Source organism: Leopardus geoffroyi, chromosome A1 (genome assembly GCF_018350155.1).
Source record: "Leopardus geoffroyi isolate Oge1 chromosome A1, O.geoffroyi_Oge1_pat1.0, whole genome shotgun sequence".
In the NCBI taxonomy this organism is placed as follows: Eukaryota; Metazoa; Chordata; class Mammalia; order Carnivora; family Felidae; genus Leopardus; species Leopardus geoffroyi.
Genome location: NC_059326.1, coordinates 239,195,445 through 239,223,401, shown reverse-complemented (window position 1 = coordinate 239,223,401; position 27,957 = coordinate 239,195,445). Strand labels below are relative to the sequence as shown.

General features: G+C 63.0%; 1 protein-coding gene across 2 annotated transcripts; it reads right to left on the bottom strand.

The window, feature by feature from the left end:
- Positions 1-623: 623 nt before the first annotated feature.
- Positions 624-27,957, bottom strand: LOC123579403 (tubulin polymerization promoting protein). Of its 2 annotated transcripts, none has more exons than XM_045443391.1 (4): positions 27,843-27,957; positions 15,432-15,752; positions 5,139-5,292; positions 624-4,993 (listed from the first exon to the last, which is right to left on the bottom strand). In XM_045443391.1, the coding sequence occupies exons 2-4, from the start codon at positions 15,746-15,748 to the stop codon at positions 4,799-4,801; spliced, it is 666 nt and encodes a 221-aa protein (XP_045299347.1). In that variant the 5' UTR covers positions 15,749-15,752; positions 27,843-27,957; the 3' UTR covers positions 624-4,798. The 2 variants fall into 2 exon arrangements, with proteins under 2 accessions (XP_045299347.1, XP_045299337.1); XM_045443381.1 differs by lacking the exon at positions 27,843-27,957 and adding an exon at positions 26,925-27,162.

Genomic DNA, 27,957 nt, shown 5'->3' with positions numbered 1-27,957 from the left:
CAGCACAGAGCCTCACTCTGGGCTAGAACTCACAAACTGTGGGATCACGACCTGAGCTGAAATAAAGAGTCGGACACTTAACTGACTGGGCCACCCGGGCGCCCCAGTGTTTGAGTATTTTAGGGAAATTTTTTTTCCCACAGAAAGCACTTCTTTACAGGGTTTTTGTATGGTTACTTACTGCCTATTTTTTGAGCCACTTCCCTGCAGACATTGTGTCTGTGGTCATGTTCTTGCTGCAGTTAGACTTACTTTTAATGTCTGCTGGTGCAGTTTTCCCTGTTGTGTCTTAGAACGAATGCCTTTATCCTCAGTTTTGAAAACTATCTCACAGAGGATTTCATGTTGGTACTTACTCGAGGACATCACTGCTGTGTCTGGGCCCCCACCCGGGGCTCCACCAGGGCGAGATTGGAACGAGCCTGGGACTACGAGGCAGGTGGCCTGGGGTCAGGCCAGGAGTCACCCCGTCTAAATGAGGAAGCAGAAGTCTCCTCCCTGCGGGGAGGTGACGTGAGACCCTGTGAGCTGTGGCTCCCGTCCCTCCCACAGCCCGTCCGTGTTAGAGGTCAGCGCCTGTGTGTGACTGCTGGTGTAGGTGGTGCACTTGAGGACAACAGATCCACATTTCAACACCTTTATTTATCACTTTACCAATTTGACACACAATGTTAACAGCGAACACAGGAGGAGCAGTATGCAGACAGACACGAGCCGTTTCGCTATAGGTTTGCAGGTCAGGCCTTGCAGGTCAGCTCTGAGCGGGGACACCGTGCCTCACGCTCTGGGAGGGAGAGGAGGGCCACCCCGATCCCATACATATCCCTGGTTGAGTGCGGCTTTGAGACGCCAGCAGACGTGCCTTTCTGAGTCAGAACACCCAAGACGTCGACTCTACTCTTCACCATCACACTGATAAAGTGATACACTCAGGACTCCCTAATGGTAACAAAACAGTGTAAAAATATATTGCATATATATATAAATTTATTTCCCTTTCCGGAAAAAAACTTAGTACAAACTAGTAGTATACGATCCCTTTCAAGTTTCTTTTAAGTTGTGCGGGTTTCCTTTGTGTTTGGCTTGGTTTGGGTTTTCAAGAGTCTAGAGGGAGAGAAAAAAACCTCTCGAAGCTCAGGGTGGCCACTGCCCAGCCCACCTGGGGCCATGCCCTCCACATGCCCAGGGACAGAGGCCATACCCTGAACCACCAGGTTCCACAGTGTTCAGTAGTCAATCAGTGGAGGGGAGCTGTTCGGGGTCAGTGTTTTAAGGACATTCTAGCCTATTGGTAACTTCACAGTACAGCTGAATTGTCAACCTGGCCTGCACGGAACAGGTGACGACGGGGCGTCCCATGTGGCGTGGGCTGCGGGATGGGGGAGCAGCCAGCTTGTGTATGGAGAGAGCTGGGCTGGGTCCCCAGGGCAGGGCCAGCACACGCTTTTCCCGTAAAGGGCCAGATGGTGAAAATTTTAGGTGTCCCCTCCTACCACCACCACGCGACGTAGTGCAAAAGCAGCCACACGTCCTGCCCGACTGAGCACACGGGCACAGCTGGGCGCCAGGAAACTATTCACAGAGGCAGTCTGGGGTGGGGGCATGAGCCCGCTGCCGCAGGCCCTGTCCACCGAGCAGCCAGGGGGACGCCCGCGGCCTGTCCTGAGCGCCGAGCACGGGGACGCGGACGCAGAGCCACACCAACAGGAAGTGGTGCCCTCGAGCCGCCTGCGCGCACCGTTCCCCGGCTTCTCGCATCGGCTGTGATTTTCATCTGCCGCAAACGTAGGACTGGGGACACTAGAGGTGTGAAAATACTCCAGTATAAATATGTATCTTCTGCGATAACGTCCTAAACTTCCATGATTTGAACTTCATTTTGGTAAAGCTGACTGTTACCGCCGCCTGGTTGCCTATCCTATCCCGTTAAATAGAAATAAATAAGTGTTCTGGTGTGATCAGTGTTAAGCACCCTCCTCCAGTTCTCCTGACACTCAGATGCTGCCAGCCCTGCCCTCCCTGGCAGAACGCGTCCTGTCTCCTCGTGCTGTGCGGTCTCTCGCTCACACATAGACGCTGGATTTCTGGGTAACCGCGGTTAGTAGAAGCTAAGTGGCATTGCATATAACATGCAGCAAAGACACACACCCTGCCTGTGTGTTCTCCGTGTTCAGACCCCGATGGAGGAGCATGCGTGTGCGAGCGTGTGCGGGGGCCACACGCATGCGGCGACACGTTTAGCAGATGATTTTAAGCTGATGGAATGGAGAGCGCTGAAGTCTCGTGATGGAGTCTTTGCTACCTCCCCCTCCTTCCTGACTGAGGGAACGTCCAGGCTTTGGGGACGGGCGCCGTCCGAAGAGGCTTTGGGGTTGGGCGGGGGAGGCAGGGGAGACTGCAGCCCCTGTGTGGCCAACCGGACCTCCCTGCTGTGGGACGGGGTGGACCGCCAAGGGGTCCCATTCCCAAACCCCACGGGAAGGTGCTGTGAGAACAGTCAGGAGCGCACTGGGAAACGCTGGTCACAAGTGAGCAGCTCAGCTCCACCAGCCTGCGGCACTGGTGCCTTCCACTAAGAAGAGGGCTGCTGTGGGGAGGGCGTGACAGCAGGGGTCCCCGTGGGCAGGCAGATGTGTGGTTTCTCTTGCTTAGACCCCAGTCTCCCAGGGTGGTCCTGGGGAGGCTGTTTTGCCTGGAGACTCCGCTCTGGCACAGAAGGTGGCCTCCTGGGGGTGAGGGGGGCTGAGAAGGGCCGGTGGAAGGGGGGCTACGCATTCCCGGTACAGGCTGTGGCACGGGGACCCTCGTCCCTCTGCTCACTGGGGCATGCACACTGTGGGAGCCAAGGTCCTGCTGGACTCCAGTGTCCACGCTGTGTCATGGCTGTGCTAGTGGGGACCCAGGTGTTTAATGGCAGGAGGCGGAGCCCCACCGCCTCAGACCGTGCTCCCCAACATGGTGCCCAAGAGGATCTGGGAGGAGGGCTTGTTTATGACCTGCTCGTCGTTGAGAAACATTTGTCGTGTTCAGAGTCGCCTTCCGACATTTCCCACGTCCTCCCCTTGCCTCCAGATCCTCACCGCGGTCCAGCCGGGGGTCCTGTGTCCTGCTTGCTTGTCTCTCCTCCAGCACGCAGTCCTCGGTTTCTCCACCTTCCCCCACCATGGGGTGGAGAGGCCTGGCCGGGCAGCTCAGGATCGCCAAGGCAGAAACTAGAGACTGCAGTGAGCACAGGTGACTCAAGGCCTGCAACCATCTCTGATTTTACGCACTGGGAAGTCTCAGAACCTCGGGAGGAAGCTGCTGGCGAGGCCCCACCGTGGGGGCGAGGGGGAGGACCACATCCCTTCAGAGGGGCCATGCTGGATGGGAGCTCGAGCCCCCAGCCCCACCGCACAGACAAGGGACCATCCCTAGCTCTAGCGACGACCAGCATGCCCTTTGGGCACAGGGAGGCGGGTGCGTGTGCCACCCCGGTGCCGGTCTATTTCAACCGCCTGTGCTGTGCGCCAGGGAGTGCCCCCCAACCAGCCAGCTGCCACGGACACAGAACAGTGGCCAGGGTGGACGGGCTCCAAGAAGCATTTCCCTGAGGCTCCCGTGGGCTTTTCCCAGGACCAGTGCCAGGACCACACGGCCCCACCAGTCACTCGCCAGGCTTGGTGGCACTTCTGCAAGGGGACATGTCCCCATGAAGCCACTGTGACAAGAGTCCCAATGCTCGGCTCCCCTGTCCAGCCTCACGGAGAAACCAAATGCCAACAAATGCTGCTGGCCTCGGGGCCCTTTGTGGGCCTGCCTCTGTCGTGTGGTTTTCTGCATTTGCAGGGGTTGGGAGAGGTTAGGGAAGACTCATGCAGAGACTGAACCACGAACCTGAACAGCAAACAGGGAGCAGCCACGGGGACCCACAGCCCGGAGGCCCTCAGTGCAGAGTGGGGCCCCGGACAGAAGACAGCATCATGCCAGCAAAGCGACTGCACGGGAAGCCTCGGCCAGCAGGGTCTCCTGGCCTAGAGACACAAACGGCAGGAGAGAAAGGGGCAGAAACGGTATTCTGTCTTCGCTGACCCATTCTGGGAACAAATACGTTTCCAGTTTCTTCTTAGGAAAACACAATAAAGTGAACGGTCTTGTCCTTGGCTTCCATTTTGACAACTTCAGACCGTGTTCCTCTGGTCCACTGAGGAGCCCCTTCCACTGGCTCACCTTCCTCCGGCTCCACGACGTGTGTGCGTGTGTGTGTGTGTGTGTGTGTGCGAGCATGTGCGTATTGCAGGCACACACACGTGGGTATGTGTGAGTGTTTGTGCACATGCAAGCACCTGTCCCACCTCCCCACACCTTCATGATGTCCTGTTAGCAGCTCACTTCTGTCTTCTTGGTGCTGCTGGTTAGTGCGTTAGCTTGTGCTGCCCTCGAGGTTCCAGAGAGGGGTGGCCACCTTCTGACAGGGTCTGTCCCACTCACCCCTTGTGGCTCACCGGCCCCTTTAAAATGGCCTTTCCGCCTGTAAGTCAGGTAGCTAGTGTGGTCTGGTCCCAGGAGACGCTCTGAAAAAGGCCATTTGTTGTCGGCCAGCACTGGACGAGGCAGGTGTGTTAGAAACGGTCAGTGATTTCGGGGCCCCACTTGGGGGTCAGAGAGAAGCATGCCAGGCCCCAGGCAGGGGGAGGCCTGACTGCCACCCCCGCGGCCCCCCGGGGCCCCAGTCTTGAGTTCTGCCCCAGGGAGCAAGGGAATGTAATGAAGTGTGAGGTGGCGCGGGCCCCCGCGGGAAGGGCTGCTCCTGGGCTGGCTACTTGCCACCCTGCACCTTCTGGTCATAGGTGCCCGCGTGCTTATAGCCCGGTACGTAGCCCGACTCATCCACCAGGTCCACACGGCCCGCCTTGCCCTTGCCCTTGCCTGATGGGTCGAAGCGTTCCTTGTGGGAGCCCGTGAACTTGGTCGTGTCCGTGAGCCGGGATACAGTGGGCGACGAGATGGCCTTCTGTAGAGGGAGAGAATGGGGCGCGCCCGTGTGAGCGCAAGGGGCCAAGTGAGCGCGTGAGGCCGTCGGCAGCTGGGTCAGCACACCCCCAGGGAGTAACACGTCCGCTGTCCCACCCCAGGGAGTCCCTGCTAGCCATGCTCACCGTCACCCCTGAGATGATGGGGGCCTTGCCCTCGATGAGCCTGTGCACCTCGCGGACGGCCTCCTCGCTGCTCTTGTCTTTGAATCTCTTCTTGGAGAGCTCTTCAAGCGCCTCCTTGAACTGCTCGAATGTGATGGTCCGGCAGGATTTCCCTCTGAGGGAGGAGAGCGCTCAGGGCCCGGGCCAGGGCCGCTCCCCTCCGTAACTCACAGCCCCACCAAGTAGTGCCCCCAGAACCTGCTGACATCCGGGAACCAGGTGATGTCAGGGGACCCCTTCCCAGGGACCTGGTGGCATCAGGAGACCCCTGCCCGGGGACCAGGTGACATTGGGGAAACCCTGGCCCTGCCCAGGGACCCGATGACATCAGGAGACTACCTCCCAGGGACCTGGTGACAACGGGGGACCCCTGCCCCCACCCAGGGACCAGTGGCATCAGGGGATCCCTACCCAGGAACCCGGTGGGGGCCCAGTGGCCTTGGGGAACCCCCACCTCTCTCCCACAGCAGAAATCAAGTCTAACGTTAAAATACAGAATATGCCCCTCCCCCACCCTGGTGTGCACTGTTTATGCCCAACAGTCGGTCACCATGGGCAACGGCAGCAAATATAAATTGTCTTGGAAAAAAGCTTAAAGGAACCACATCCTTTATGAACAACCGGACATTAAAACAAAGCTGTTGTCTGGGTCTAAAATGGGGCGTGTGTGGCGTCCACTCAGAGCAGGAGGGAAAAAGTCAGGTCAAGACGCTCATCCCATCTGAACCACACAGAGGTCGAATCCTGCCTGGGGCCACCATGGCCCGACGTCCCTGTCATCACATGGGGACGGGGTCGGGCGGCCGCCTCGCCAATACGCCCAGCAAGGTGGTCTCAGGGCCCATCCCTCCTCCCAGGACCCCCACTGCCTCCACCTGAAAGCTGCCTGCCTAAGGGGCACAAGGGGGCTAGGGGCAGATGCAGCCCTATTCGTTCCCTGCCGCAGGCCACTCACAAAATTTCAGGAAGATTCTAAACTGTGCACGTTTTATAATTTTTACTAAAAACCATTTTTACCACTTTGGATCTCTCCTGCTAATCCACGGAGTGAGTTGTCAGGGTTTTAGAACAAGAGGTCCTGTGGGGGCGGCTCCTTGCCACGCAGGGACACCCTGTGGGTGCAGAGGCCTGAGTGGGACGGCCCTGCAGATGTCCACGAGCAGACGGCCCAGAACAGCCACAATAACCACGAGGGCACAGGGACAGACCCACACGAGGGTTTCCACGGAAGAGCAAAGAAAGGCAGCTCAGCAGAGAAAGGGCCATCTCTAAACAGCTGGTGCTGGTACAGCGGGGACCCAGCCCTGTCCTGTGCCTCGAAGGGCCTATAGAGACTCACTCAAAACGGGCCATCGTCCTAAGTTCAGCACAAAGCCTAGAACTATAAACTTCTAGAAGAATGCCTAAGAGAAAAACTTTGTGACCTTGGGTGAAGCAAAGATTTCTTAGAAACAACACCAAAAAAGTCCATAAAAGAAGGAATTGGAATGCACCGAAATTTAAAACCCCACGCCCTTGAAAAGATGCTGTTCCGAGGACTACGAAACGAGCCACAGATGGGGAGAAAACACGTGCAAACAGACACCTGAAAGAGAAAGTTTTTCAAACTTAACAGGGAGGATCCCACATAGAAAACGGGGCAAGGGGCGCCTGGGTGGCGCAGTCGGTTAAGCGTCCGACTTCAGCCAGGTCACGATCTCGCGGTCCGTGAGTTCGAGCCCCGCGTCGGGCTCTGGGCTGATGGCTCGGAGCCTGGAGCCTGTTTCCGATTCTGTGTCTCCCTCTCTCTCTGCCCCTCCCCCGTTCATACTCTGTCTCTCTCTGTCCCAAAAATAAATAAAACGTTGAAAAAAAAAAAAAAAAAGAAAACGGGGCAAATACCCGAACCGGACTCTGTCCAGGCAGAGCACACAAAGCGCCACCCCACATGGCGAGTCCTGCCGGGCCGGACGGCCAGCGTGGCTGAAGCCGGGGAAATGGCCGCACCGGGAGGATGTGGTCAGCCGGGCACTCCGACGTGGCGTCCACCCGGGGAGGCGGTTGGGCAGTTACGGCTCCGAGCCCCCACGTCTGGGCTCGACGCAGGACAGACGCACCGCAGTCCCACGGGAACCACGTAGTCAGGTGTCCTTCGGCAGTGAACAGCTGGACACCACACGCAGGGACTCAGAGGCACTTGACGTGCCCATCGGAAGACAAGGGACACAGCCCGCAGTCGGGGAGCGGGGCTGGGAAGCCCGAGCCCCCACGGGGCCTGCACTCAACACAAACGCCCCTTCTGTCCTCGGGTGCTGGTCCCGACCACGACCGCACAGCAGGGGCTGGTGGCCTGGTGGGTGCAGGGATTCCTCAGACCCAGTGGTGGGCAGTGGGCTCTGCCCCCCGCAGCAGTTGGTCTCGACCCCCCCCGCCCCGCCAGCCTCTGGGGAAACCTTCCTGGGCGGCGAGGTTCTCACAGCAGCCGCCCCGCACGGTGATCCCTGCCCTGCTGCCGGGCCAAGGCCCTGTTTGTTTGTCCTGGGCCGTCAAAGGCACTCCTGTCTCCTATTCACGCCCTGCCCGGGTGGCATGTGGATGCCAGGCCTGACGGCCAGCCCCGGGACTGGCCGCCGGAGCACGCAGCCCCCTCTGGGCACCGCGGCACCAGGCGCCACCAGTGTGAGTCACTTGAGCTGGGGGTGGGGGGGAAGGCTGACGGGGGCTCCCATCAGAGGGCCACATTCAGAGCTGGTGGACACGGGCCTAAGGCCGACTCTCCCGCTCCACCTGGCCGGGCCGGGTGTCCCCAAGTGTCCCCACCGTGACTGCCCAGCAGGGAGTTCTCCCCAGGGGACCCGGCACCCTGCTGCAGAGAGCCATGCGCAGCAAGTTCTAGAATGACAATGCCCGTCTCTTCCCCAGAGACACTGATCACATTACACTGCTCTCTGGACACAGAGTGAGCCTGTTCTCCAGAGTCCACAGAACTGGAGGGTGTCCCCACCCTGAAACCCCCTCTCCCGGCTCCAGGCCGGGCTGGCCGGTGCCCTGCCTGCAGGCCCGCCCAGCAGGAATGGGGTCACTGATCACACACAAGGCCCCATGAGCTGGGGTTTCACTTTGCTTCCCAAGCCCTGTGTCCCCCAGGTCTCCAGACCCAACTCAGGGTGGGCAGGGGGCTGAACTCTGCCAGTGCCAAAGGTCACCCGGGGACACTGGGGCTGGCGGGGGCCAGGGCAGCCCTCCAGAGACAGGCGTATGTCCCTCCAGGGCCAACAGCAGGAAGGCTCCCGGGCTTCGGGCCAAAACGTGCCAGCACCTCCATGATTCAGGACCAATGGCACTCCCAGGGACACCTCTCCAAGAGGTGGGAGGCAGCATGCTGGGTCATTATGGAGAACTTGCTGCTCGGGTGGGAGGAAGCTACTGGCCCCCCATGCACCACCCCCCCCCCCCCCCCCCGCAGCAAAGCCAGGGCCCTGGGAGACCTGTCCAGAGGGCAGCCTGGCTGGCCAGGGTGACAGCGCAGGCAGGCAGTGGGGTGTCGAGGGGCCACTTAAGGCTCTGATGAGGCTCAGTGAGAAGGAGGGGCCTGTGGGGAATTCCTTTGGGCTGGCAGGAGTGGGGGGCTCCTGGGGGAGCTGTCATTGTGGCTGTGACGTAGCGGTGCCCTCACGTCATGCCTGACCTGGGGCAGCTCCCAGGCCAGACCAGTGGCTCCAACTGCACGCTGTGCCCAAGGAGGACTGCCGGTGGGGCGCCTGGGGGGCTCTGTCGGTCAAGTGTCTGACTTCAGCTCAGGTCATGGTCTCAACGGTACACGAGTCCGAGCCCGGGTTTCGGGCTCTGTGCTGACAGCTCAGAGCCTGCTACCGACCCTCTGTCCTCTCTCTCTGCCCCTCCCCTGCGTTCGCTTGCTCTCGCTCTCTCTTAAAAAAAATAAACAACAAAAAAAAGGAGGACCAGTTGCAGCCAGACCTTCCTGGTAGACAGCGGCCGCCCTGCTCCTGCCCAGGGCTCCCCAGTGCTGCTGACCAACCCGCCTATCAGGGCCCGGGCACAACCATGATGCTGTGGGTCTGTAGGGGCCGCGGGGAGGCCCCGATCTGCCTGAAGGGGCAGTTGTGGCCCCGACTCTTCCCCGCCAAGTAGGTAAAAGCCACCCTAGCGTGCTTGCTTCATGCAGGAGCCTGGGGCTGGGCTTGCCCTGTGAGGGGGCAGGGGCAGGGTCCCTGGGGGCTCCAGCCACCACCCCCCGCCCACAACCTGCACCCCTAATTGCCATCGTGGCTATGGCAGGGGATGGGCTATGAAACAGACCCACTGAGGTCACTGAAACCATTTCTGAGCATTTGGGGAAGGTCAGCTTAAAAGGACAAAAGGTGTGCCGAGACCCAGCATCCACATCAACCCAGCGAGGGGCCAAGGGCCAGCAACTCCCCGATTCCAGACGCACCAGGCTGCCCACCGCGGAGGCCCTGCATGGCCTCGGGCCAGGAGAGGGCCCCCGCAGAGAAGGCCTCAGCCACGTGGCCATCCTGACCCCGCCGCTGACCCCGAATGCCCACGCTCGCTTGCCCCCCGCCTGGACAGTGTGGGCCCTGGGCAGACCCGGCACAGGGGAGCCCCCGTCCCTGGTGTCTCTGGGATGGGCCCTGCCAACCTCACCCGGACCTCCCGTGGACGCCCCCGCCCCACAATCGTGGTGGACCGGCGGCGGGCGGCATCTGGACTGTGTTCTGTGGGGAAGGCTCCGCTCTGTTATTCCCGCTTCCTGCCTCGGACAAGTCCCACCACGTCCGGGCCGTGGCCGTGTCCCGGCTGGGGCCACGGGGTGTGTGGCAAGAATGGAGCCGGTCAGTGGCCGACAGGCCCCAGGGAGCCCCGCCAAGGTGCTTCTTCCTACCCTGAGACCCAGACGCCAGCATCACGTTGCAGGAAACACGGCCCCTCACTCTGAACACACAGCAACCCCAAAATAGGCGCGCGCATGGGCCAGGAGGCCGCCCTCTGCCCCCCTCAGGCCGGGCCCTCCACCTGCACCCCACGCGAGCACACGGGCAGAACTGAGGGGACGCTGTCGTCCGGGCTCCCCACGCGGGGCTGTCAGGGTGCTATTCGTGCTGGGCACACAGAGTCTGGATTAATTAGTATTTCAGACCCACCGAGGTCTGCCCCTCGGGGAGGAGAGGGTGCCAGAAGGCTTTGTCTTGGTAACAATAGCGTTCAATCGAGACCTGGAGTGGAGCTGCGAGAAATTTGTTTAAAATTTAACACATAGTAACATCAAAACAAACAAGCGCTGCCGTGGCAACAGGACCTAAACAAAGCCTGCAGATACCCGGGCTGGCGCCACCGCCCGCAGAGCCATGGCAACCGCCTGCAAACAGAGCGCGATCTCCTCCACCAGTCAGCGGCTGTGGCTCCGCATCCGTGGCTCCCACGAGGCGAGGACGCTTCTGCCACGGCTGCCACTTGGAACAAGTGTGACCCCAGACCCCATCGATCAGGATGTGCACGTCCCGCCCAGGACCACCCTCGTCACAAGGCCAAATAAAAGCAGATCCAAACGGTCTCCTCGGGACCTCCCAGCGTCCTCTAACCCTGCAGCCTTCCCTTGGGACCCCACGACCCCGCCCGGGACACCATCCACCTCCCCTTCCGGGGACAAGGCACGATGCCCCTGCCACACCCTCCCAGGGTGACCAGCAAGCCTACCCGGGCACGGGCCCTGCCCACACCTGCCCCCTTGTAGGGGCCCCAGTGGCCACCACAGGCCCGTGTGACTGCGTTGTGACCACAACCCCTTGCTGGGCTGGGGCCCCCACTGCCCACCCATCAGACGACTCCCCCCCCCCCCCCCCCCCCCCCGCCGATGCGAGCCGGGGCAGAGACACCAGGGGTCCCAAGGAGCCCTGGGCTCTGCAATGTGGAGCCCTCTGTGCCCAGGGGCCGGGGGCCGAGACTTGGCCCCAAGCTTCTGAGCGGCTGACGCCCTGCCTCCTGGGACGGGGACTGCAACCAGAGGGGGTTCCCTTGTGGGTGCTCACACCAGGGCCCGCGTCCCACTCCCTGGGTGGCGGGCTGCCCACGCCTCCTGCACGCAGGAGGGCACCCATCCTCGGAGTGAGCCACCTCCCCACCCCCGGGGGTGTGGAGAGCCTGAGTTCTACCTGTGAGCACACATGCCTGCGTACGTGCACACATGTGTCCTGGGAGCCGTGTGCGTGTATGTGCTTCTGTGCACACGAGTGTGGGCTGTGAGTGCGTGTGTGCATACGTGTGCAAATGCCTGTGCGCAGTAGCGTGGAGGCAACTTTCTGTGACAGGAATGAAAGGTGACGGAAGGAAGGGCTGCCATCACCCGTCCCGACAGTTCGACGTCTGGGCCGGCGCCGAGGGTGTGGGACCCCTGGCGTGTTACCGGCTGTGCCTTCCCCGCCCTGTTGAAACCCTCCCCGAGGGACACGGCTCTGAGGTTCCTCTGCTCCCGGGCCTGCCCATGTCTCCTGGATGCGTGTGGTTTCCCAAGGTCAGTGCTGAAGGCCTGAAGACACGCCCAGGGGAGAAATGGGGGCCATGCTGGGCCTCATCGGGGTTCCTGCCCCCCAGCTCAGGACGCGTGGGCCCCCTGAGGCTCCTGCTGCCCCCACCCCAGCAGTGTGAGCACACGGTGAACACGGCTGCCCCCCTGTCCCTCCCGCTTGGGGTGCCGGAGCACGGCTGCACCGCTGAACCGCTGAACGAGTGCTAGAGGCACCTTCGGAGGCAGCCGCGGGCTCCTGTCTGGCCCTGGGGGTCAGCCAACAGCGGCACCACATGCCCGAGACCGGCTGGCCGTGGCCACCGTCCACGGGAACCACACCACAGATCTGGCTCGTGTTTCTTAGCAAGGAGAGCAGGCCAACACCCCCCCGCCCCCCCACCCCCCCCCCCTCGGCAGAGGACACAGCACCTCGGGCTGGAACCTGGTCCCTGGTGATGATAGCATCTCCAAAGTCAGGTATCAGTCCCCTTGGTCACAACCCCGGGGGCCACAGGGACGGCAAATGTGCAGACCCCCAGGTGGGGACACAGAGGGCTGGTCCCTGCCAGCTGCCAGACTGCCATCCTGGGCAGTGGGTAGAGGCAGGCTCCGTGTGGCTCCCTGGTCCCCAAAGGTCCTGAAGCCCCCAACCCGGAGACACGGGGGAAAGAACCAAGATGCGGCCCCTCCCCGGCCCCCTCCCCGGTGGACGCCAAGTAGGAACACTTCAGCACCTTCTGGGCCGAGGTGGCCCGCCCCTGCCCCTCTTGGGAATGTCCTTGACCCTGAGGCCACACTTCCCAGAGGCTCCCCGAGTCTGGCCCCTGCTCTGTGGGGGTGACCCTGGGGATCAGGCAGACCCAGCTGAGGAGCGCACAGCTTTTCATCTCCAGGGGGCAGCTTGTAGCCGAGGAGGGACTAGAAGATGCCCCGAGGACACAGCAAGAGAGGTCGGGAACCCGCGCCCCAGGTGCGTGGGGGTTCAGGTGGGCTGGGCCTCTGTGAGGAGGTGGGACGGCACAAGTCAGGGTCCGGCGGGTCTGCGAGCAGGGCGGCGATGGGCAGGGGTCAGCCCCGAGGCTCAGGCCGAGGTCAGTGTGACAAAGTGACCAGAAGACCCAGCACACCCCAGAGGGGAGGTCCCACGCAGCCGAACCCCACACGGACACTGAAGTCCAAGACGCGTGGAGGAGGGTGGCACCACAGCGCCCAGCCAGGCACAGAGGGGGTGGGCAGACAGGGTGGGGGCAGAAGGGGGCGCAGATCAGAGGACCAGAGGTGAGCGGGGGCAGAGGTGGGGGGCTCATTTGTCCACACCGGCCCCTCCACTGGGCTATCTCCTCAGCCTCCACAGGTGGGAGGTGCGGGGCCCGGGGGGTGGGGGGGGGGCACAGGCGACAGAATGGACGTTTGGGCCCAGACGACGCCGTGTGGACACCCAGTCAGAGGAGCGGTCCGTCTGCTGGAGGGCGGTCCAGGTTCGGGGACCAGGGCCCTCAGGCACCAGGGCTCTACAGACCAGGGAGCCGATGAGGGACCCAGGAGGTCTGGAGTGCGCACCTGCCCTCCGCCCGGGGCCCTGCCCCACAGACACTGCGCAGGTCAGCGGGCGGAGGGGCGGGGACACCGGGCCCCTGGGGGTTCTGGCCCACACTGTCGGGGCTCCCAGGGCGTCACCTGGCCCTGGTGATGGAATGTCTACCTGGGACCCCAAACCAACCACAGAGCACCTCCTGCCCTGCGCCCCGCCTTCCCCTCCTCCTCCTCCCCCTGCACCCCGCCTTCCCCTCCTCCTCCTCCCCCTGCGCCCTGCCTACTCCTTCTCCTCCCCCTGCACCCCCTTTCACCTTCTCCTCCTCCCCCTGCGCCCCGCCTTCCCCTCCTCCTCCTCCCCCTGCACCCTGCCTACTCCTTCTCCTCCCCCTGCACCCCCTTTCATCTTCTCCTCCTCCCCCTGCACCCCGCCTTCCCCTCCTCCTCCTCCCCCTGCACCCCGCCTTCCCCTCCTCCTCCTCCCCCTGCGCCCTGCCTACTCCTTCTCCTCCCCCTGCACCCCCTTTCACCTTCTCCTCCTCCCCCTGCGCCCCGCCTTCCCCTCCTCCTCCTCCCCCTGCGCCCTGCCTACTCCTTCTCCTCCCCCTGCACCCCCTTTCACCTTCTCCTCCTCCCCCTGCGCCCCGCCTTCCCCTCCTCCTCTTCCCCCCGCCTTCACCTTCTCCTCCTCCCCCTGCACCCCACCTTTCCCTCCTCCTCCTCCCCCTGCACCCCGCCTTCCCCTCCTCCTCCTCCCCCTGCGCCCTGCCTACTCCTTCTCCTCCCCCTGCACCCCCTTTCACCTTCTCCTCCTCCCCCTGCGCCCCGCCTTCCCCTCCTCCTCCTCCCCCTGCACCCCGCCTTCCCCTCCTCCTCTTCCCCCCGCCTTCACCTTCTCCTCCTCCCCCTGCACCCCACCTTTCCCTCCTCCTCCTCCCCCTGCACCCCGCCTTCCCCTCCTCCTCCTCCCCCTGCGCCCTGCCTACTCCTTCTCCTCCCCCTGCACCCCCTTTCACCTTCTCCTCCTCCCCCTGCGCCCCGCCTTCCCCTCCTCCTCCTCCCCCTGCACCCCGCCTTCCCCTCCTCCTCTTCCCCCCGCCTTCACCTTCTCCTCCTCCCCCTGCACCCCACCTTTCCCTCCTCCTCCTCCCCCTGCACCCCACCTTCCCCTCCTCCTCCTCCCCCTGCACCCCACCTTTACCTCCTCATCCCCCCTGCACCCCAGCCCTGTCCCTTCCCCTCTGACCCTGGGCCTTGGGAGTGGAGTGCTCACTAGAATCCCTTTCCCTCAGCTGTGGTCTCCTTGGGGCCTCTGCCCGGACCCTGAATTCTGACTGGTTCCTCCTCTGGCACCAAGTCCCCTCCCCCTGGTGAGTGGTCTGGGTCCTGAGGGTTGGTTTTCTCGTGGGGCAACTCTACCCTCCTGCAGCCTCCCAGCTCTGGAGGAGAAGGCTGTCCCCTTGGTCGGTGGTCACTGTGAGGACAGGCACCAGTGTTTGCCCAGGAAAGCAGGCAGACCTCCCTGGATAGACACACCATGTCTGGTGACACGGAGTCACAGCCGCTGGGGACACACAGGGAGGAAACCATCCACGGCTGAATGTACAGGGAGGGCACAGGGCCGTCCCAGGAAACGTGCCCAGGTCACGGGGACGTGCAGCTAAGGCATCACAGTAACTGAGATGGGCACGTGTCAGAAAGAAGCCATTTTCCCACAAGTGTGACCTACAGCGAGATCGCTAGACGCCAGGCAGCCTTGGGCGCGCTGTGACATTTCTCGGGTGGGTCCTCAGGTTTGGAGGGCGGGAGGCGGGGGAGGGTGTCGTCGGGCCGCAGAAGCGCCCAGAGGGACGGAGAAGGCACGGAACCACGCCTGACGCTCTCTCCAGCATCCAGGAGGAAGGACACGCGCACGCGTGCGGGAAGCACACGGGCTCACTGCTCACAGCCACCGAGTCCGCGGCGATGACGCCGCATCAGAGTTCGGGTGCGAACACCTCCCCAGGCTCGAGGGTGCGAGGCGCCTGTCACGCCCGAGGGGCAGGCTTCTCAGCTCTGCCGCCAGCTCCAGGGACCCCCGCCAGCCCCGGCCAATTCCTGGGCATCTTATCCGGAGAAGGGACGGGTCAGGGGCACTGGCACATCCCACCCCCCCACTGCCAGCCGAACACAACGCCCACCGGGAGTCCTGAGTGCGAGGCCTGGGGGGCACTTACTTGATTTTGCTGAAGACGATGTCCACGTCAGTGACGGTCACATTCTTCCCATCGATGACCTGGCAATCCTTACACAGCTTCGACCAGTTCTTGCCATGCATCTCCCGCCCGGTGGCCCTGGTGTCCCCGTGCACGGCAAAGCGCCGGAAAGCCTCCTCCAGGGCGCTGAGCTCTGGGGCCGCAGCGGCCGCCCCTTCGCCGGCACCTTCTGTCTCCAGTGACAGCCTCTTGGCCGCTCTGTCCTTTGCGGAGTCCCCTGGGGACTTGGGGGGTGTCTTGTTGGCGGCCTTGGCGGCCTTGGCCTTGCTGTCAGCCATGTTGCTGGAAGAGGATGGGGAGAAAGGGGTCACCACGCTTCTACAGAGCTATGCATAGGGCAGGAGGCTGGCCGCCCGTGTCACAGTGGGCACCCAGGATGGGGCAGGTCCCTCGGGCATCAAGCTACTGCCAGGCACTCTGCCCCTCCCAGCGCTGGCCCCCGCCAGGCGCCCGGTGGTTGGATGAGGGCTGTCCCCAAACAAAGTCCACGGGGAAGCGCCCAATCCGGCCTCCTGTGGGCTCGGCGCCCCTCCTGTCACTCCCCTACCGGCCACTGTGTCATTGTCTCCTTCCTGGACCACATCTGCTTGACTCTCCGGAATGATATCCTCCCAAGGGACCTGCCAGTGACGGGGAGGGAGACCCGGAACCGTGGGCTGCGGACCTAGCGCAGGCACGTGGCGGGAGTGGGAGTGTGGCAGACGTGGCCCCAGGGTGGGGACCACACGTGGGGCCCCTCATCGGGAGCCCAGCGGAGGCTGCCTTGCCCTATCCACGGGTCTCTGCCTTCGCGGGGCACCTGATCCCCAAGGCCGGTGGGTCCCTGTGGGGCCCCCTCCCTGTGTCACGGCCAGTGGCCCAGACAGGAGCCTGAGGTGTCCAAGCCCCACCGAGGTGTGTGACCGAGCCCCCAGAAGTTGCTTCCCAGGGGAGCAGCGGGTGGCCGTCCGGGCCCCAGGGGGCTCGGCAAGAGCAGAGTGCCCCCAGGGCACACGCAGAGTCCTGAGCGGCAAGCATGTGGCGAGTCCTCAGTTCAGCGAGCGTCCCCGCCCAGTCTGGGCTGGGGGCCCCGGCCGGCCCAGAGGAAGCCAGGCCGGGCACCTGAGGCCGGGGTCACCCATGCCCACCCGGTCAGCAAAGCCGGTGCAGGTCTGGACGGACGGCTCTCGAGGCCACCCATGCCCTCTCCTCCAGGCGGCCCCCCGTGGATGCACAGGGAGCAGACCCTCTAGGCTCCCGCAGGCCCAGCCAGGGCCAGGAACCCGGCGCCTGCCTTGGCAGTGCCTGCCCTCAGAGGGACCCACAGCAGAGGCCGGGTGCCACCCAGTTACTTCCAGTGTCATCGCTGACCCCGTTTCTCTGTCTGAAAAAGGAGCTTCTTAGGGCGGAGGGAGGAGGAGTCACAGGCGTTCTGCGTGTCCTGTCCTGTCCTTTGATAAATCCATGTGCTATATGACGAGATAATGACACGAGTAGTTTGTAAAAGCCTGAGAGCTCTAGCAGAGGCTTCCTGGAACACCGAGCTGTCGAGAGAGGCCTGTCTGTGCCGACGACGGGAGCCCGGACCTGCGGGCACGGGTCTCCTGGTCACCCGAGGAGAGCCCTTCCCTTGCAGGGCCCAGATCAGCACACAGTGGGGGTGGAGGCCCCTCACGTGTGAGCAGGTACGACCAGGGACGCCCAGGGATCACTCTGGCTGGCCAGAGACCTGGCGGTCCGAATGCCCTGCCCACTCCCTCCATGTGAGGACTTCCCCCGGCTCAGGACCGCCCCAAGAGTTCCCTACACCCCCACGACCCCCCACTCTCTGTGAAACCCTTGAGTCTCTCTCCTTGCCCTCACCTGCTTTCCTGAAAAAAAACCCAGACTGTTTGGGGATGTGTAAGAATCAGGGTGGGGAGGGGGGGAAGTGAGGAGGGGGAGGAAGTGAGTGCAGGGGGGTGCGGAGGAAGTGAGGAGGGGGAGGAAGTGAGCACAGGGGGGTGGGGAGGAAGTGAGCGCAGGGGGGTGGGGAGGAAGTGAGCGCAGGGGGGTGGGGAGGAAGTGAGGAGGGGGAGGAAGTGAGTGCAGGGGGGTGGGGAGGAAGTGAGCAGGGGGAGGAAGCGAGCGCAGGGGGGTGGGGAGGAAGTGAGGAGGGGGAGGAAGTGAGCGCAGGGGGGTGGGGAGGAAGTGAGCAGGGGGAGGAAGCGAGCGCAGGGGGGTGGGGAGGAAGTGAGCGCAGGGGGGTGGGGAGGAAGTGAGGAGGGGGAGGAAGTGAGCACAGGGGGGTGGGGAGGAAGTAAGTGCAGGGGGGTGGGGAGGAAGTGAGGAGGGGGAGGAAGTGAGCGCAGGGGGCTGGGGAGGAAGTGAGCGCAGGGGGGTGGGGAGGAAGTGAGGAGGGGGAGGAAGTGAGTGCAGGGGGGTGGGGAGGAAGTGAGGAGGGGGAGGAAGTGAGTGCAGGGGGGTGGGGAGGAAGTGAGGAGGGGGAGGAAGTGAGTGCAGGGGGGTGGGGAGGAAGTGAGGAGGGGGAGGAAGTGAGTGCAGGGGGGTGGGGAGGAAGTGAGGAGGGGGAGGAAGCGAGCGCAGGGGGGTGGGGAGGAAGTGAGCAGGGGGAGGAAGCGAGCGCAGGGGGGTGGGGAGGAAGTGAGCGCAGGGGGGTGGGGAGGAAGTGAGGAGGGGGAGGAAGCGAGCGCAGGGGGGGTGGGGAGGAAGTGAGCACAGGGGGATGGGGAGGAAGTGAGGAGGGGGAGGAAGTGAGCGCAGGGGGGTGGGGAGGAAGTGAGGAGGGGGAGGAAGTGAGCGCGGGGGGGGGGAGGAAGTGAGGAGGGGGAGGAAGTGAGCGCGGGGGGGGAGGAAGTGAGGAGGGGGAGGAAGCGAGCGCAGGGGGGTGGGGAGGAAGTGAGCGCAGGGGGATGGGGAGGAAGTGAGGAGGGGAAGGAAGTGAGCGCAGGGGGGTGGGGAGGAAGTGAGGAGGGGGAGGAAGTGAGCGCAGGGCGGGGGGAGGAAGTGAGGAGGGGGAGGAAGCGAGCGCAGGGGGGTGGGGAGGAAGTGAGCGCAGGGGGGTGGGGAGGAAGTGAGGAGGGGGAGGAAGCGAGCGCAGGGGGGTGGGGAGGAAGTGAGGAGGGGGAGGAAGCGAGCGCAGGGGTGTGGGGAGGAATGAGGAGGGGGAGGAAGCACCCAGGTCTCATGTGAGCCATCCCCCTGGGCCAGAAGGGTCAGGAGCAGGGAGCTGATAAACACCCACACTGGGTGTGGGGAGACTGTGTTACTGGATTTGCGTTTTCAAAGAAGGGCCTCGAGAGGCCCTGCCAAGGTGGAATTAGGGACCGCGGGTGGGGGAGGGGGGGCGGCCAGAGGGCAGCCCCTGCCAGCGGGCCCCATACAGACCTGGATGGGCCTGAGCCCCAGTGTGTGCCAGACAGGGATCGTCCCGCCACCGGGAAAGGCTGTCTCTCAGACGCCATGTGGTCGCCCCGGCCCCCACCCCCCGGGACCCACCGAGGCCCCAAAGAGGCACGAGGCCAAGGCCCCTATTTCCAAAATGAGTCGGGCCCCAATTCAGAAGGACTCTCCCTGGCAACCTCCTTAAGCCTCGACTGCCTAAAGCGAAACTTACAGAAAAGGTGACACGGGACAGACCCCGACAGACCACTGTCAGCTGCCACACGGACATCGGCACACAGAATTCCTGACCAGGAACTCCCTGTTAGTGGTGTTCCTGCGACAGAAGCAGGTGTGTCTGCGAGCAGGCTCCGTGGAAGAGCTGCACTTGTACTAGAATCAGAGACCAGGGATGGCGTGCAGAGCGGGGTCAGGTGGGGGCCGGCAGGACGCCTGTGTCTGGGAATCTGGGCAGGCCGCAGGGGAGCCAGAGCTCACCCAGACCCCTGTCCCCCAGTCCTCCACATGCTGCTGGCTTCTGTCACTCTTCCTGGGGGCCGCATGAGCCCCTCCTCTGGCCCCATCTCCCCGGGAACCTCTGGCCTGGAGGTGAGCAGCCTCCCAGAGACCCTGTCTGAGAAACGGCAGCCCCTCCTCCCGCCCACCTGCCCCTGGGCCCCCGCTCTGAGAGGGGGGAGAGCCCACCAGTGTGACCCCAAGTCCCCCAGCACACTCCCGGGCTCTGTCCTGACTCCTGGAACTCCACGTTGGTGTCCCTGAAGGAGCCAGGTCCTGCCCAGCTGGCACCCCGGTGTCCTGAGCTGGCCTCCCCGTGCTGCTGGAGTGCGGTGTGAGTCCAGGCCCCCGAAACAGGGGGAACCGGTGTCCTCCTCGGGGACACCCTGCAGCCACAAACCCAGAAGAGGCGGATATTCTTTGCAAATAACAGGGCTGGAGTGTCCTGAAGCCTTGGAACCTACAGCGCTCCCTGGAGAATTCCCTATTTGCGTGCAGGGGCAGGGACACGGGCCTGCGGGCCTGTGTGGGGGCTGCTCGCCCCGCCAAGCCCCTTGGCTCCCAGAAGTGCCCGCCCACGAAAGGCAGGATCTCGTTCGGGGTTCTGGCCTTAACCTTCTTCCGCTAAAGGCACAGCGCCAGCCCCTCTGGGTGCAGGGGAGTCTGCAGGGGACACACTGTGTTGCAAGTGGAATTGAGAACCGGGCTCTGGGCCCCTGAGGGACACCACAGGCCCTGTAGGGGGATAGGGCCCCTGGGGGCGGGCGCATCACAGGGAAGCTTCTGGAAGCCACTCTGGCTCTCCCTGCGCCCCTGCTCGGTGTCCCTGCTGTTCACTCCCACGTCTCCCGGATCTTGACACCTGGGCCCAGGCCAGCGAAAGCTCTAGGTGCTGAAGCCCCGGGGCTGGTCGCTGGGCCCACCGGCGGGACGCCGGGGCCCAGGGTCCAGACCGAGACCCCATTTCTGTGCCAGGACCCTCGGGGGACCTGGCCACACAAGCGTAAAGCGGGACCCTGCTCAGACCTCTTGGGCGGCCAGGGGCGCAGCTGGGGATGGGGGCTGAGCCAAGGAAACCACGAGGAGGCCGTGGGAGGCACCGTACCGGATGCCACCAGACTCTCAGCGACAACGCGGAGACGGCGAACAAAAGGCGCAGACAGAAGAGAACGACAACAAGAGACACGCCCCTTGCCCCTCTGAGGCTTCCGGGCAGACCCTGTGGGATGCGGCGGGCAGAGGCACCGAGGCCCCCGGGCTGGCCCTTTCCAGAACGCTTCACGCGGCTTGCCTCCCTGCTCTCCACCTTCTACCAGGGCCCAGAGCCCACCTGGAGGCTCAGGCCCCGACATCAGGGTCTAGAGGCGCATCGCCCTGGCTGCTGCCCCTGGGGGAACAAAGGCACTCGTCCCCGCTGAGGGCCGCTCCGGGCGGTGAGAGCCTCCCGGGGCCACTCGTCCCCGCTGAGGGCCGCTCCAAGCGGTGAGAGCCTCCCGGGCGGACAAAGCAGGCTTTCTGAGCTGCGCATTCCCGAGAAACACTGGGGCAGCCAGGAATCCCACCCTCCACAGGACACAGCCCCAGTGAGAAAGCTGGCGTGACCTGGGCTGTGTGAGCAGGATACGGCTCAGGTCCCAGATCCCGTAGCCTGAGGCCACTGGCCCCGACAGGTCCCCCGGGGCCAGGCTGTCCAGGCCCTGAGGCCAGGCCATCGTGTGTTCCCAGTCAGAAGACCAAACTGAGTTCTCTCCAATGGAAAAACACGAGCAGAGCACCAGGCCCGTGTCTTGTCTGTGTCCCCGAACATCCCGGGGCCATGGACCTGTCCTGCACTGTCCCGCAGCAAGGCTGCCTTGGGAGCCCCAGCCTCTGACCTGGGGAGCTGCTGCCCAGCTGGTGGGTCAGGCTTAGGGGCAGCCAGCACAGGGGGGCCAGGCTGGACGGGGCCTGGGGGTGCCGGGAGGGACGGGGCACACCCCCAATCCCGAAAGAGGGCCTCAGAACCAAGGAGAGCAGAGTGGCGTGGGAGGGTGGCCCCCGGGCACCAGCAGGGACAGAGAAGGGGGCTCAGCCCCCCTGGGCCCTCTGGGGTCCCCGAGACAGCTGCCCAGGCCCACACTAGCCCGTGGCTCACCGTCTGGGCCGCGGGTTCTCTAAGACCTGTCCTAAGATGCTCTGCCCACAAGTCCCAGCCACGACGCGGGAAACACTGAAGCCCTGAGTGTGCGGGTGCCGCGTTTCCCACACTTTACACTCTGGTCTTGGTGGGCTGAGCCGGAGGGAGACTCGAGGCTCCCGGACAGATGTCCCCGGGCAGGTGGCGCCCTACGGGTTGGATGAGGACACAGGTGGAAACTTCCAGCCGCTCGGTCACCCAGCGCCTGGCCCCACAAGTGCCCGGCCAGGGGTCTCTGTCAGCGCCTGCAGGCAGCCTGAGGGCAAGTGGAGGGGGCTGAGCGGCGGCCCCGAGAAACGAACGGCCACATCCTAACCCCCAGAACTGTGAATGTGACCTTGTTTGGAGAAAGGGTCTTTGCAGGCGTCATCAAGCTGAAGATACCAAGGCGAGGTCTGATCTGCCTGGCGGCCCTGAACCCAATGACAAGTGCTCTTGGAAGCAGACACACAGACATGGGGGAGGCCACGTGATGACAGAGCCACGGCCCTGGAACCCCGGGAGCTGGAAGAGGCAGGAAGGACCCTCCCCAAGACCCTCCGGAGGGAGCGAGATCCCCTGGCCCTCGGCCCCAAGCCTCTGGCCCCAGCACTGAGAGAGGATAAACTTCTGTGTGTTAAGTCACTGTTTTGTGGCTCTTTGTCACAGCCACCTCGGAGCACTCAGGGGACCAGAGACCAGAGGAGGAGCGTCCCCCACAGATAACAGTGCGTGGAGGAGAGAAGCCAGGGGCCGTGGCCCAGAGGGCCCAGAGGATCAGGCGGGGCCGGGTTCCAAAGGCCCCTGGAGGACAGGCTCCCAGTACAGGACAGCCATATGACACCTGCCTGCTGGGATCCCTGCTCTGGCCTCAAGTTGCAGGCACTGGGCACAGGAAGAGGCGGCTCACACAGCCTGTTGCTTTAGGAAAGGCTTAAAGCCCATGCTAGGGCAGTGGCCAGTGGGGGGGGGGGGGGGGGGGGGGGGGCGGGGCGGGTCCTACACAGCCCTGCTGCAGGGGCGAGGCGGCCAGGTCCTGGCCTCGGTGGGCGCCAGAGTCACTCCACACTGCAGGCAGACCTGAGGAGCTGCCCATGGATACAAAAACTGTCCTTCACAATCCTAAACAAAACATTAACCAACGGAATCCAGTCAGAGATAAAAAGGATCAACACTTTGCAGTCAAGTTGGGGCCGGGCCGGGAATGTGGCTAAATGTGAGGGTCACACTAATGCCACCGTCATAAATGCAGGGAGAGCATCTGACAGAAGTCAGCATCTATGCATCATGCAAATTCTTAGTAAATCGAGAAAAGAGGAAAACTCCCTAATCTGAGAAAAAGGGCCACCTGCAAAACAGCTGAAAAAAGCCGCCACACTTGAAATATCGAAAGCGTTTGTTTTTAAGGTGGGGCAAGTACTATATTCCCCATGTCAGTAGAGAAAGACAAGAAAAGGAAATGAAGATATAAAAATTGTTAGGGAAAAAAACTCATCATCTGCAGCTTCTAGGGTTGTGCACACACCAAACCCAAAGGGATCCCAGGACGATTATTAGAACCAGTAAGTGAGTCTAGTAGTGTTTCTGGATACGTGGTCAACACACAAAAGGCCATTTCATTTCTGCGTAACAGCGAAGATGCACAGTAAAAAGCATTTAGAAATGCAACACTTAAAATATGGAGAAATACAAGTTCCTCGGAACACCGCTCACAGAGGACGCACAGACGGTCAACACAGAAAACTCGGCCACTGAAGGAAACGAAAGGCCCAAATGACGACGTTACGAACGTGGGTCGGAATCTACGTACAGGAAGATGTCAACTGTCCTTAAATTCGACCACAGGCTTCACTTAATCTGGATAAAAACCCCGACAACTTTTGCGTCTAGTGTCTAGACCCACTGAGCTGACATATGTGGGAGAAGGGCTGTGAATACACAGCGACCTTAAAAGAAAGACAAGATTTGCTCCACGGGCATGGAGACTCAAGAGAAAGGTCTGGAAGCAAAGACAGCACCAATGGGACAGAATCACCAACGGGAGGGACGCCAGAGCCCAAGCACATGCGCACACATGTGTAACAAGGTGGCCCTGCAGAAAAAAGGGAGGAGCATATTTTCAGTAAATGGCAGATGCAGGGGAGACGGGGCATCGACACCACCCTTCAGGCGCTCCGAGGACTGAAGGAGGAGAGGCAAAATCCTCACGAAGGTGAGGGCTGAGGGTGTCTGACGTCCTGGGGATAGAGAAAGATCCACTGCACAAGCCTCAACAATCACTGCCCTTAAAGGAAACCATTCTAGGATGGCAGCAGGCTGAAATCAAGAACTTCTGTTCATCAAAAAATATCACCGATGGAGAGAAAAGGGAAGCCACGGGGTAGGAGAAGATACAAATATGGGCTTGTCTCCAGAACCCGTAAAGGGCCCTTCAACTCAATGAGAAAAAGGCAGCAAGTCCAGAGAAGCAGGCAGGGGCCCCTGCCGGGCTGGAAGGCCCAGTGGGGCAGGGCCTGCAGGGTGTCCGGAGAACGGAGCCTCAGACCCCGAGGACGCGGGGGACAGCTGACCAAGCAGCAGGAATCAGAACCAGGGCGCAGCAGGCGGCACGGCCGAGGGGGGGCCGTCCACCCACAGACGTGCGACCCGCTGCCACGGAAAGGGTGCAGCGAGTCCCGAGGGAGCAGGCCGGGGGCCGTCAGAGGCCGAGGGGCACAGGGCCAGGGGCCCCGGGGGCTGCCACAACTGGTCCTCCGAAGCACCGAGAAGAGGGGCCACCCTTGAGCGTCTCCCACCCACCGGCTCCCGCCCCTCAAGCCAGGGGCACTTCCCCAGCTGGCTGGACCGTGGGACACAGCCACACGACAAAGAACCAGGCTCCCCTGTTCCCTCGAGGGACAGGCAAACGTTCTGGAGACACCCCACACAGAGAGAGGGGAGCCTCGTGCCAGTCACTCAACCCAGACTCAACTAAGCAGGGCAGTCTCGGGTGGTCCTGTCCGGCCAGCAGACCCCTAGCCGAGGTCCGGGGATGGGGACCACCGTCCGTGCCAAGCCCTGCTGGCTGGCAGAGTCATGAGCAAAAGCAAACAGGGTCACTGTCTTAAAGCCCCGGTTTGGGGACAGTCTGTCCTACGGCATCAAATGACTGGAGCGGGGTCGAGGGTCAGGGAGTGCACGAAGCACGACACCTGGATGGAGAAGGAGGGTGTGGGCGGGCTTTCTACAGACAGCTTGTGACGCAGGGCCGCAGGCACACGCGAGGAGCACCTGACTTAGCCTGACTTAACGTCGGTTCTGGGCCCAGACCCCCACCTGCACCGCACGCGCCCCCCCCCCCCCCGCCCCATGCAGGGGGGACAGCGGGGCACGTGGGGACTGCACGAGGTCACCCGGGGGCGCCGGCCGCTGAGTGTTGTCCCCACTGCAGTGGGGCTTCCCAGGTAAAGGCCACCTGGCAGGTGCGCAGGTGTGACAGGGAGAGGTCTGGGGAAACGTGGCTCAGGGCAGGAGGTCACACGGGGCCCACGCGGGGGCACTGCGTTTACGCCAAGAGAACCAGAGACACGGGCACCCTGGGGACCTGCTGGAGACCTGCAGGGACACGTGGGGACACACAGGGACACACGCCGGGGACACATGGGTGCGCCCCACCACAGAGGCAGCAGGAGGAGTGGGAAAGGCTCCAGGGGGTTTTAACATCTAGGCTTCAGCAAAGGTAAGAACCCATCGTTCCTCACCACAAACCTAATTAAAAACAAGAAAAAGTCGGTGTGGACGTGCTCCTCCCAGGACCGGCTGGCAGGTCCCGCTGCTGAGAGAAGCGAGGGCTGGGGGCGAGGGCGGGGAAGGCAGAAAACTGTCACTGCCTCACTCTCCGTGCAAGACTTTGGACTCTTCACCAAAGAAGGTCCTGTGTTTGGACGCTAAATTACACCTCCCGGCTGACGGCCGTCCTGTGCTATTGCACAGTTCCAGGGAACAAGGAGCCTGGGAACAGACCGACACCCCACATCAGATGAGAGCTGGGGAGGAGGGAGGGGCGGCCCCCCCCCCACAGGCCGCTCCTGGGGCTCACACAGGGCCGCACCCTCACCCGAGGCCCCAGCAGGGCCAACCCCGCACCCCGCGCTCTCCGCGGCCGCAAAGGGTCCCCCTGAAGACGCACTGCACTGCCGAGGGCAGACACCAGGGCTCCGTCCCCACCCAGAAAGGCTGGAGACCCCGTCTGAGCCCCAGAGGCAGGTGCGCTCCATCCCCCACCCCCTTGAGGCAAGGCCGCTGCTGACACACAGGGGAGTGTCTGCCGGGTCCAGGGTCTGAGGGCTCAGGGGCACACGCCCCGCCCCCACCGCCCTCCAGCCCACAGAGGACCTGACACTTCGAGGTGCAGCAGGGCCCTTGCCTCGTGGTCCCGAGATCCCCAGACGTGCCCCTCCTGCCTCACCAGCAACATCACCAGCTATAAATAGGCCTGGCTTCCAGGCAGCGCAGCCTCTCCCAGAGGAAGCTTTTCATTCTCAGTCTCTCCTGCCGGGAGCACTCTGCGGCCCTGAGGACCGTCTGGCTGCTAAAAGCCTTCTCTGCATCCTCAGGCAGTGATGAGTGATTTAATTTTCCTTAAATTCTCCTGTGATTTACACATTTCCTACCGTGAGTATTTATAACCTCGTATACGGTTTTACCAGTGATTTACTGAGACTTCAAAGGATTCGGGAAGAGGAGCCAAACAGCACCAGGGAGATAAGAATACAGCCAAGAGAGCTTCCCATGATCTCCATCACTTCATCCTTCCGGACTCACGGAGAGGGATTTTCTAATGTAGCACTTAAGTTATGGTACCTTTCTGACTCACGGAACCCTCTGGAAATCAGGAAAGCGGCGGACCCTTCCCCCAGGAGAATGCACATACCCTCCTACCGCAGGCAATTTGCAGACAAATTCACCAGCACCCCTCCCCCCAGAACCCTCGAGGAGCCCTGTGATTTGGACCATGTGACGGGAACAGTGGCTGGTACCAGAGACCGGGTCACAGAATCCAGCTTAATTAAGGCATCGGTCAAGCCGCTGTCTCGCTGCCCCACCCCCATTTCCTGCCTGTTCCAAGCTCTCTCCCCATCACTCCAAGCCCCTGTGGTCCCAGGGCACTCAGGATCCAGGCTGGCCTTTACCAATCACCTCCTAGGAGTGCAGGGCTGCCCTGGATGGTGCAGAGCTCCCCCCGCCCCCCCCCCCCCACCTCCATTGGGTCCTCCCTGAGAAGCTGGCCATGGGGAGTCAGGACAGGCCTGCAGAGTGGGACATGGGAGCTGGGTCCTTTATCCAGCGTCCCCGAGACCCTGCCGAGACCCTGCCGGTATCCAAAAAACGCCAGGTAAACTAACCACTGAATACGCAGATAGATGGCCACACTGTCAGCTTACCCTAAACGGTGTCTCATCTTCAGAGACACCAAACGCCTGTCGAAATAGTCATGAGCAGAGTGGCAGGAATGGATTTTCTCCCCAGCTCATTTCAAGGCTGCATTTGCGTAACTGAAACCGCAGAATAAAGGGTTTCTCTGGTCCTGCTGCACAGGTGGGGCACTGCTCCCCAGAGGTGTGTGAGCAAACCTGCTGGCAGCCGATCTCTTCATCCTGACTGCCGGGTTCTGTGCTCACAGGCGATAAGAGAACGTGACACCCTCCGGGGAGGCTGCTGGAGTCGCACACTGTGCGGCTGACACTGTCACCTGGCGTGATAATGGTGACGCAAATGCGGCCGGAGAGGGGCCTGGGACCCCGAGGGGGCGGCGCGGTCTCTGCCAAGGGACCACGCTCACTCTGGGCCCTCTGCGGGGCCCCGGGTCTCCCGGAATTGGGGCTGCAGGGCACTGACTTCATTTCACACCCTCTACGCCCTAATCCCCTTCGGTCTTGCCACCCCAGGCCTGGGCGTCCGCGTAGCGGGACGTGGGGAGGCGGCAGCGGCGGCGGCGGCGGCGGGGAAAGGGGCTGCCAGGAGGGGGGGGGGGGGTGCGGCTTCGTCGCGTGAAGCGCTGCCGCCCAGACAGGCCCAGCGCCTCATCCGGGGCCCACGCACCAACCACCTGTCCCTTGCAGCGGGGTCGCCCCCGCCCGCGCCCCTCGAGCCCCCGGACCCACGCCCCCGACGCAGCCCCCGGGGGCCTCAGCGCGCAGCACCGACCGCCAGGCAGCCCAGGGCCCGGGATGGGGGCGCGCGGACGCAGGGGGCCGCAGCCAGGAGGAGGCGCGGCGGGCGCAGGTGGCAGGCGCGGCGGGCCCGGGCGGGGTGGGTGGTCCTGCGTCCAGCGCCCCGGACCGAGCTCTGCGGACGCTTACCTCGGAGATGCGGCCACTGCAGCGGGCGCCTCCGCGACTCGGCCGCGCGCGACCGGGTGTCCGGCGAGCGCCCGCGCCCCCGCCGCCCCGGGCCCGCCAGCCCCGCCCCGCGCGC